At 37.1% G+C, this 10741-nt stretch overlaps 2 protein-coding genes across 2 annotated transcripts; one reads left to right on the top strand and one right to left on the bottom strand.

Moving 5' to 3' along the window:
- The first annotated feature begins 355 nt into the window (after nucleotides 1-355).
- Nucleotides 356-1842, top strand: LOC127087176 (expansin-A6). The gene is made up of 2 exons (XM_051028040.1): nucleotides 356-610; nucleotides 702-1842. The coding sequence occupies exons 1-2, from the start codon at nucleotides 454-456 to the stop codon at nucleotides 1328-1330; spliced, it is 786 nt and encodes a 261-aa protein (XP_050883997.1). The 5' UTR covers nucleotides 356-453; the 3' UTR covers nucleotides 1331-1842.
- A 616-nt stretch (nucleotides 1843-2458) lies between these two features.
- LOC127087175 (factor of DNA methylation 4) lies at nucleotides 2459-6727 on the bottom strand. Its single transcript, XM_051028039.1, has 7 exons — nucleotides 6605-6727; nucleotides 5443-6523; nucleotides 5070-5251; nucleotides 4725-4793; nucleotides 4348-4632; nucleotides 3492-3746; nucleotides 2459-2993 (listed from the first exon to the last, which is right to left on the bottom strand). Exons 2-7 carry the CDS (start codon nucleotides 6521-6523, stop codon nucleotides 2763-2765), a joined length of 2103 nt encoding a protein of 700 aa, XP_050883996.1. The 5' UTR covers nucleotides 6605-6727; the 3' UTR covers nucleotides 2459-2762.
- Between the last annotated feature and the right edge of the window lie 4014 nt (nucleotides 6728-10741).

Below are 10741 nucleotides of genomic sequence, written 5' to 3'. Positions count from 1 at the left end.
CTAATTACCTCTCTCGGACAGTACAATTCAGTTACTCTAGCCAAAGAAAATGTGAAGATTAGAATTCCCTCCAAATTTATTTTCATAAAAGATACTACTATCGAAGAGAATTCAAAATCATGAAGGCAGAGCCAAAAATGAATTCACACAACATGTGAATGTATTTGGAATTGGAAAGTGATTTACACGGGGCTCGACAATGCAGTCACTTTAATTATTGCATTTTACAATTACACACAAAATATTTAATCTGTATTAAAAGTTTTTCAAACAAACATCTTTTTTAATTTCCAATTTTACCCCTTCTTTTGTACAGTGTAACTAGACCAAGCATTCTCCATAAGTACCCCCAACCATCCCTACACAACACTCGTCCCACCACAAACCTCCCTCTTTGTGTCTCTCAGCTTTTTCTCAATTTTACAAAGAAACTAAACCAAACAAAAAACACAAATGGGTACTATGAATCATGTCGTGTACATCGCCTCACTTGCTATGTCATTAACAATGTGGATGGTAGAGTCTCGAATCCCAGGTGTTTACAACGGTGGTGCATGGGAAACCGCTCACGCCACTTTCTACGGTGGTTCCGATGCTTCTGGCACCATGGGTATGCTATTATTATACAATAATGTAACAGAATAACATAGTATCATGTTTCTAACTGTTAATTATTGTTGTTGTTTGTTACTACTATTTAGGAGGAGCATGTGGTTATGGAAACTTATACAGCCAAGGTTACGGAGTCAACACTGCAGCTTTAAGCACAGCACTTTTCAACAGTGGACTCAGTTGCGGTTCTTGTTTTGAGTTAAAATGCGCAAACGACAAACAATGGTGTCACTCCGGCAGCCCTTCCATTTTCATCACCGCCACGAACTTCTGTCCTCCTAACTTTGCTCAGGCCAGCGACAACGGTGGTTGGTGTAACCCTCCTCGTCCTCACTTCGACCTCGCCATGCCTATGTTCCTTAAAATCGCCGAATACCGCGCCGGGATTGTCCCCGTCGCTTATCGTAGGGTGCCGTGTAGGAAGAGCGGTGGGATTAGGTTCACAGTTAACGGATTCCGTTACTTTAACTTGGTGCTAATCAGCAACGTCGCGGGTGCAGGTGATATTGTGAGGACCTATGTTAAAGGAACGAGAACCGGGTGGATGCCGATGAGTAGAAACTGGGGGCAAAACTGGCAATCCAATTCTGTTTTGGTGGGTCAGGCTTTGTCTTTTAGAGTTACCGGTAGTGACCGTCGTACTTCCACTTCGTGGAACATTGCTCCACAAAATTGGCAATTTGGTCAAACTTTCACCGGGAAGAATTTCCGTGTTTGATGAGTAGTGGTTACTGGTTACCGGATACCGGATTTTACCGGTCAAAGTTCACATTGTTATTTTATTTTTCAATATATGATGTGACAAAAGTACTATACAACTGTTTTTTGGTTGTTGTTTTGTTGTTGTTTCTCACCAATTGTGGATTTGGCGCGCATTTTTACAGTAGATTGGTGGTCTTTTTGACTGGTTGTTTTGGAGACTGTGACGGATTAAGAGGAAAGGTTTACATAGAGATGTGTGTAGTGAGACTTTTTGTGAGTTTTGTTTTTGTTGTATTGGGGGTGGGAAGGTTGTGTGTTTTTTAATTTATATGAAAAGTGAAGAGATTAGGGTAGAGATATATGGAGAGGATTAAAAAAAGTTTAGGAAAACTGCTGAAGTGGCTAAGCAAAAAATGGTAGTAGCCCGCAGCGAATTAGTTATACAATTTATATGTTGCTGTTATATCTAGAATGATTTATGTAACTGTTGAAGTGTGTTTTTTGATATGAAAGTTCAAATTGGAAATTGTTCTCTGGGTTGTTATTGCACTTTTACCCTTTGGTTGGGAATGTAGTTGTATAATGTTTGCAGAAGCTGCAGAATGTAGCTAACTGTATTTGTAACAATTTTCCTTTGGTATCAATCTTAATGCGCTTCAACTACAACAACTACCCACAAATTTATGCATTCAATTCAACAAATAATTTAGATTACCTACTAACAATTTGAAAAGTTAAATTAGAAATAACTACATCCAACCCGGTTCGGTGTTTTAGGTAACAAGTATTAATTTTAACCTAAAGTTAGGCTGCATGAATATATTATTTAAAATTTTTTCCATTTAATTTCATACAAGAATTTTCATTCCATACAGAATGAGTATTTATTATTGGTAAATGAGTATTTTTTTTATTCCAACTCAATTCTAGTAAAATATTATATTCAAAATCAATTCTATAAAACAATAGTACAAGTTAATACGGTTAGAAATGTAACTTGAGAGCACCAAGTCCATCCAAAAGTGTATAAGGATTGACTTTACAACAAGTGGACAAGAGGCTTGCGTAAATGCATACTCTAGGTACTCATAAATCTAAACAAACGCAAAATATGAACATAAATTGCAGCATTTGAAAAACTATTGTAAAAAATTACAGCTTTGCTATATTTGACACTCAATGTCTAAAATCATGCAAAATATGTTTAAGATTTTACCGTAAAAAGATATATGTAACACTTGCTGCTAATTGTTTAGACACGGTTATAGCTAAATAGAAAGCATAATGCTTTATTTCTAAGGCAGGTACAATTCCAAGTGAACTTTAAATGCATGTTTCAAGATAAGAGTTTAAACCCAACTAAATAAGGAGACAAATGACTATTCAGTACGCAGAATTTTTTTTCTGCGTGTAAGTCTAATTTTAAGTCTTACAGCCGACATGAAGCCTCAAGCTTTCTTTTGTTTTGACAACTTCCATTGCCTCATTAAATGTTCAACACCCTCTTTCAACGAAGCCTTCCTTCCTTCCTTAAAATTCCAGAGTTCAGGTACTGGATATCTCCCACTAGGATTGTATTCATTTAATTCCTTCAAAGCTGTAGCTACTGCATCATGCACCTCATCTCCAAGTTCATCCCTCAAACTATTCAGTTTTTCATCAGTTTCATCTATAATTTCCTGCATAATATATCAAACATATATTAGATCATGGTCTATGCAATTTTCATCATGAAAAGAAATGTGCCAATGACCAGTAATTTTCTTTAGATAGAAAATAGAGGATTCTTAAAATTACACTATGCAGTAGTGTTGTAGCACCACTATAGCAGCTATTTGACAAACATTTTGTACTAAATTAGAGATCCTGGAACAGTGACAGTCTGTCCAAATTCTGCTACATTATAGCAGAGTATAGCGCCGCTATGGCTGCAATTTCGAACCATTGACTAACAGCATGCATATCACGCTTTGTATTGATCCATCAGTGTAATCTTGTAGAATGAAATGAATCGGTTTTGAGTAGCAACTAACTCTCTCAAGGTTTTGGAATTTCAACACTTTGTACAAAGGTTGAAGTTACAGTCACACATTTGAGTCGTAGAGTCATCCTCAAAATTGAGAGAGAGGAAAGATAATCTTTAACTTGAACAAACATAATTCTATAAGTCATTATACCTTGGAGTTCCCTTCTTTATCAGTTACAATTTTGAACGGATGCCAGCTTGGATCTCTAAGATAGCCATCCCACTGTGAGCACCACTGAATTGCTTTCACTCTCCTTTCATCGGCAAGTTTCCTATGAGCTGCTTTCCCATTCCCTTCATCCGGAAACTTTCTCTTGGATGCATCCATAAACGGCTTAATATCAAGTTCTCCCATCCTTTTCACAGAAATTGTGACCCGAGAAGTGTTCTTTGGGCAGCCAATCCACTTTGAACAAGGAAATCAGATTACATGAACAAAACTAATCAGATTACAGAAATTCTGTTCTTTCATAGACCTTATGATTCTGCCAATTTTTACCAAAAATGCAAAAGAGTATGAATGAAAATCATCATCTTTGGCCACAAACAACTCGATAGCAAAAAGACAGTTGAAACAAGGAACTGCTCATGATTCACAAAATAGGACAATACGTTGAAAATTTGCAATTCCTTGGATATAGAAACTAATGTTTAAACACCAAACATTTTGCATTGGCCATTGTTAGTACATGTAAACAAGACATTGTCTTCCAAGCAACCTAAATAAGACTTCAACTACATGATTTGAATGTTTACAAAACAGGACACTCTTCTACAAGTATTATATAAACAGTTGTATGCCAATTAAAAAATATAATTAAGCCAACATTTCTTCTTAAGTTTTACAAGGTCATTCATACAAATAAAACCATTTATCATGATTTTGTATGAGATTACTTACAAAATACATTGATGACAGAGTTGACTTTCAGACCATTAGTTATGTTGTTGGCCAAAAGACATTAAAATCATAATATTAACATTTATATGCTGAGAAAGAAACATACAGTGATTAATTTTTTGCGGGCATCTTGCAACTCGTCATTAGTTTTGCGCTCCTGAATAACCAATGTTTGTTGAAGATCTTCCACCCCTTCCAGTTGCTCTTCCTTTTCACGCAGATCCATTTTGATTGCCTCCAGTTTTTTCTTCTCTTCCAGATCAGTCTCTCCAATGTGATTCATCACATGGAAAGCTCCTCTCAGCCGTTCAATTTCCAATTCCAATGCTTGCTTTGCATCAAGTCCTCTCTCTAGGTCATGGATTTTCTTGTGAAGTTTGTCTTTCTCTTTCTGCAACATCCAACCAAAAGAGTCCTCAAAACTACAGTGGATACATGTGACATAATTAAATACTGCATATAAAAGGAAAATGATATTTGTGCCTGATGTTCTTCAGCCAAACGCATCATTTTGTCATCAGCCCTTTGTTGCTCTTCTATGGCCATCTCATTCTGTAAACAATGGGATGAAAAACAGATTTAACCAGTCTAAAGTTAAAATAAGAAGGATTGATGTACGTGATTTGACTAAATCATCGATATATTAAGGAATGATAACAGCACATTTTTTAAAGAGGTCAATTTAGTTCCTTTGTAAATTGATCACTTTCAAAGAATTGTGTTCAAATTTTAAGAAATAAACCAATTAGAAAATGTGTGCTACAGAGAGTGTTTAGAAGAGAGAATTATCAGCATTGCTATTATAGATTGAAAGATAAAAAAAAATACATTTTTCTTCTCAAGATATAGCTTATTTCTCTCATTATGATTATCTGCTTGACGCTTCTGCAGATTCTCTTCAAGGGACGAAAGTTCCTTTCTCCGAGCCTCCAATTCCAGCATGGCTTTTTCATGATCCTTGGACATATTTTCCAGATAACTGCGTTCGGCATTCCGCATCTTGCTTATTTCTAATGAAACAGTAAAACAAACTCAGCTACCATGAAATATTAAAAAAGCACATCAACATCCAAAATACATCAGACCATAAGCTATACTGAAAGGATAAATATAACAACAGAAACCAAGTGCTTCACCTCTAAACATAGTGAAACAGAATACTCCTATTAATTCGAACAGTCCACTGTAAGTATCAACATACCTTTGTTAAAGTGTTCAAGCATCTCCTCTTTTTGATTCATCACTCTGTTCAGAAACACATTAGCCTCAGCATACTTGCTTGCCGTTTGTTCCAATTCCATGTTCTTTTGCTTTAAAGTGTTAGCCAAACCAGATACAAGCTTCAAGGCTTTCCTATTATCCTCAGCTTCTTTTCCAGAAACAGTTTTCAAATCCCCATTTTCCCGGAGGTGTTTGCCCACAATATCCCTAGAATTATAGTCATCGGCACGTGCCATCCACCCAAAGAGTTTATCTCCTCGCTCCCTTAAACCCACATAATCTCTTTTACCACACTGTTCTGCTTCAAAGCTTCTTTCTAGCTTCAAAGCATTGTTGAAACCATCCCATTCTTTTCCAAATGCAACAATGACAAACGGTGTTTGGCCTCTAATATTCCACAGTGCAGTAACTTTCAACGGCTGAAACCCTTTAGCATAGAGCTCCTCCTTAATTTTCTTATGACTCTTTCCTATATACTTACGACAGTTGGGGTCATAGTTTGTAACATTGTTTGCCAGAACTACCATCCAAGGCCAGACAAACTCATCTTCAGCAGTATTCACAATGGGCGATTTATTCTTAGCAATAACCACATCAAGTGACCTATCCTCAGCAATAACCATATCAAGCGAGTGATCCTTAACAGCATTCAAATCAACTGAGTGAGGCTTACCAATACTCGCATAAAATGAGTTATGATCAGCAACATTCACTCTAGGTGACTTACGTTTAGAAACATTCACATCGAACGACTGAGCCTCAGCACTAGTCACAGTAAGTGACATATCGGTATCAACATTGATATTATGTTGAGAAATTTGAAAGTGAATATACCTTTCAAGGGCAGAGTGCTTAGCAATTTCTCTGACAGTCTCACGATGGGAGTCAGCGGCAATCCTTGAAGCATGTCTCAGAAGGTCAGTCAAAGAGTAATAATCCTTGTTGGAACAGAACGGACACCGAAATGTAGAGTCAGTAATTTGGAGGTTATGGTAGTAATCATCTTTCAACTCAAGAAAATATCTACGCCGGTAGTATTCCAAATCAGATTTTCGGTACATCTGAAAAGGATAATAGTAAAATGAAGTTCAAAGGAAAATGCGATGCAATGCAATAATGAAGAAGATGAGTGATACCATTACCTTGTGGTGGAAGAATGCTACGTTGAGGATGAAGAAGAAGAAGAAGAAAGAAACCCTAAGAGAGAGAGAGAGAGAGTTTGTTGTGTGAGTGTGAAGATAGCAGCGTAAAAAACGTGAGCTGCTGTGTTGCTTCAAACGGTTTCAGAAACTTTATTCTTCCGCGCTAATATTGTTCAGTACAAACTATTTTTGCAGTTACTACACTGCTGCTACTCTCCAATTAAAATAAGACACGTGGCAATACAAAATGCCAAAACTTTGTAATCTTTCAGCATTCTGAATTCTGATTGGAGTATTATATTAACAGAATACTAGTAGTAAGTAGAGTATATCTTTTTTACTTTTACGTATTTATATATATTTATCATACGATGACACCGGTTTTTAAATATTTACTTTGGGTAATGCTAACTTGTGCCCCAAGGGCACAAGTTAAGAGATGAATATAGAAATAAATTCTTGGAAAATGTGTATTGAATTTATTAAAAACTTATCATTAATAATTTTATTTATTTTTCCAAAATAAATTTTCTATTTGTAGGTTTCTTAACATGTGCCATTGGGGCACAAGTTAGCATTACCCATTTACTTTTAGGACAATAGTACCGATTTAGAAGGGAGGTTGGATAGATCAATTTTAAAATTTAGTGTTTTTTAAAATTATTTTCAACGGTTACGAAAACACTCTAGATTATAATCGTATAAACGATCCGTTAAAAGAAAGATCGGATATGCGTGAAACCGAATGGAATTACTTAAGATATAGTTTATCAACCACTATCTAAATCAATCAATTAACCACTATGATCCTTGATATCATTACCTCTAATAATGCTTAAACACAATAAGAGATCAAGTACAATATTACTAAGTTTGTGTGAGATTAATTTTATCGAACATTTGGTGTGCACTTCACACCAAGTTTCAATTTCACCCAAATTGAATGTGCAAAATTTTAGTAAAGTTGCAATCAAAGTGATTGCAATAACTTATCGAACAGTTACTATGCACAACAATCAATCGATATTGATTTTACTATTAATTTCACACAAACCGTAATTAATGCAGAATTTAAAGAGTTAAGAGATAGAGAGAACAAGACCGAATTTGTTGAGGCAGTTCCCCTATCGTCCTCGCTTAGGGTACGTCTGCCCTCAATTCTAAATCTAGAATTGAGATGTTTTTATTAACACGTTGCAAAGTCAATACAAGAGAATAAATTATCATCACTAATCAACCCCTATAGTTGTTGCAGATCCTATTCTATTCTCTCCCCTTGATTCGAGTTGAACCAAGTCCTTCAAGCGCTTCGAACAAACCTCCGGTTACCGCTACCTTATTGCAAGAACGCCACATTAAACTTCAGCTCGGCTGATTTCGAACACAAGTCCCTTGAACCCTAAGCTTTCTTCACAATCCTCCGGTTACCACTACTTGTTTGACCGAACCTTCCGTTCTTCAAACTTTTCACTCGGCTAAATCTGCGAAGCAAAGGTTAGTGCAAAAACCCCCCAATTCTTGGAGGATAAAACCTCAATGGTAGAGGATGAATGCATTTTATGCTATGATGATACTGTACAAAGACACGTGTTAGGCGATTAGAAAGGTTTGACATCATTAAAATAAGGACTAGGCATATTTTCCCTCACATACTACCCCTTTTTGATGATGGTAAACCGTGACACAAACGCGTACTTTGATAGACATCCTCCCCCTGATTTTATGCATGCCTTTAAATATTATGATATTATCCATCTACTAAATCTTCTAAATCAGCTATTGTGTTTGTGTTTGTTTCCATTGCTTCTCCCCCTTTAACAACATCAAAAAGAAACAATGAAACAGTCAACATGAAGTAAGATATTCAGAATCACTTAGTTAGCGACTTTGCAATATATAAACATCAACAACCATGCACATAACATGTAGTCAATGGAAGAAGTATATGCATAAATAATTCACGGAGCAAAACAAAATAAGTAAATAAGATTACAATAATTGTTCAACAGAAACAACAAGACAAATAAGTAACTATAACAACATGCAAACATAAGGAAATAGTCATGCATTGAATTAAACAATCATCTAAGGTCGTCGTCCTCGGAACGGGTCACGTCTGCCTCTATAGCCAGAAGGTGGACGTGAAGGTCTGTCTTCTTCATAGAGGTTGGTTAATTCAATGACGTTCGCGTTAAGCGTGTTTACGGATCATGCGAGAGCGCAATTAGAACCATCAATCCTATGCAGAATGGTGGAGGAAAAAGAGTTGAAGTTATCACAGTGGGTTTGGATTTGACTTCTTAGGTCCGAATACCGTTCCTCTTGGATGGAAGCAAAATATGCAAAGTTGTCACCTTGAATCTGAAGTTGGTCCTGCAAGGCTGTGGATCTCTCCTCTTGAAGTGTAGCAAGATTTTGTTGCTGTATTTGCAGGTTTCTCAACATATCCATCACTTCAGAATTTTCAGGTTGAGAGGAGGGTGTAGGCATATAGGATGAACGGTTGTTGGTCCATCCGGTGTGTTTCCATTCTCCCCAACCTTGGTTATTGGACGGATGTTGTCCAGGAGTAGGACCAAGCCAATCATCATGGTCAGTGACTTGATGATCGTGCTCCATAGGTTAAGAGTTGTCTTCATTATTTGCTTCCTCGTCTTCACCATCTTCATCCTTATCATCATCATCATCGTTATCATCATCATCATCATCAACATCATCATCATCATCACTATATTCTTCCCCGGGTCAAGCATTAGTACCTGGAACTGGTTTACGAGTCTTGTATAGTCGTGATGTACGATCCCAAGTGTAGCCCATTAAACTCAAAGTTTTCTTACAAAATTCTTGATTTGTAGTTATGGATTTATATGGAATTCCTTGAACTGAAACATTTTCTTTACCTGACTCCTTTAGAGCAAAGATCCTACTTGCAACGTAGTGCGGCCAATTCACTTTTATTTTATGTTTCAGCACATAAACCAGGTGTACTTAGGCCTTTTCCACTCTGGAGTAACCTCCTTGTTTAGGGCGCAGAATACGCGTCACAATCCAGTGTAAAATCCTGTCAAGAGGCTTCAACAGACCCGTAGTCACATTGGTAGGGAATAGATTGCTCTGAACAACATCTGGAGAAAACGGTTTCCTCAGCATTTGGTTTAAGGCATTCCTAAACTCATAGTCTATATAGAGCATACACAGTGTCGACAATCTTGAGGTCATTTGGAGACGATAGTGGAGAGATCTTAAACAAAGATTTCCACACGTCATCATTCACTTCAATAACCTTATTACCAATATTGCATGCAAACTTAAAACCCTCGAATTTTTCATCCACGCCAGTATAAAACAATTTGACTAAGTCCTCATTATACTAAGTGATACAGTTTAAGAACAAATCAATTCCTTGAAAACTTATACGTTCAACAACGTTTGGAATGTGCATGCGTCCAACCACTAACGGTGAGTAAACGTACTGCTTTATAACTGTTCTGCTTTTGAACTTCTTTTCATAGGTTTCAGCAAGATCATCAGAGAGTAAGGATAAGGCAGTTACCGAAACATTTGATTGAGATGGTGCAGTCCCAGTGTGAGAAGAGGGTCCTCTAGCAGATCTTTTTCCAGATGCTCTTGAAGCCATTTGAGTGTTGTTGGTAAGAAGATCTTAAGGTTTTTGGATGGAAGAGAATGATAGAGAGAGGGAGAAGATCAAGTGACCAACTGAATTAATTATGAAAAAAGGAAATTCTTGAGAACTGGGTCGACCAAATTCAGATTCATATGCTTTGTTCCTAGCAACGAAGAGTCGACTCATGGGTCGACCTAGTGGGACCCGAATTTAATGCAGTCTCTGTATTAGGCAGCGAAGAGTCGAATCACACATGTGATGAGTCGACACAGTCATGTTTGAAATCCCAAAAGATTAGATCTTGGGTAGCGATGAGTCGATGCAGGGGTCGTCGACATGTTGGGACTCGAGGAAAATACTGGGATTGAGTTCTCAGTGATGGGTCGACGCATGGGTCGACCTGTTAGGACCCGAAGAAAATACAGGGATTGATGAGTAGACTCATAGGTCGACCTGTTGGGACCAATGTTAGTTGTTAGATGACATGAGATTCAAAAAATTTCTTAACGCCG

This window comes from Lathyrus oleraceus, chromosome 5, assembly GCF_024323335.1.
Source record: "Lathyrus oleraceus cultivar Zhongwan6 chromosome 5, CAAS_Psat_ZW6_1.0, whole genome shotgun sequence".
Classification (NCBI taxonomy): domain Eukaryota; kingdom Viridiplantae; phylum Streptophyta; class Magnoliopsida; order Fabales; family Fabaceae; genus Lathyrus; species Lathyrus oleraceus.
Note: the sequence above shows the minus strand (reverse complement) of the source record. Positions and strands in the feature narration are given on the sequence as shown.

Excerpts from the sequence above, each read along its gene's own strand:
- LOC127087175 (XM_051028039.1), bottom strand. The coding sequence starts at position 6,523 with ATGTACCGAAAATCTGATTTGGAATACTACCGGCGTAGATATTTTCTT. Across the intron at positions 3,747-4,347 it reads CCCGCAAAAAATTAATCACT|TGGATTGGCTGCCCAAAGAA; the intron begins GTATGTTTCTTT and ends CCTTGTTCAAAG. Across the intron at positions 2,994-3,491 it reads ATAAAGAAGGGAACTCCAAG|GAAATTATAGATGAAACTGA; the intron begins GTATAATGACTT and ends TATATTATGCAG.
- LOC127087176 (XM_051028040.1), top strand. The coding sequence starts at position 454 with ATGGGTACTATGAATCATGTCGTGTACATCGCCTCACTTGCTATGTCA. Across the intron at positions 611-701 it reads CGATGCTTCTGGCACCATGG|GAGGAGCATGTGGTTATGGA; the intron begins GTATGCTATTAT and ends ACTACTATTTAG.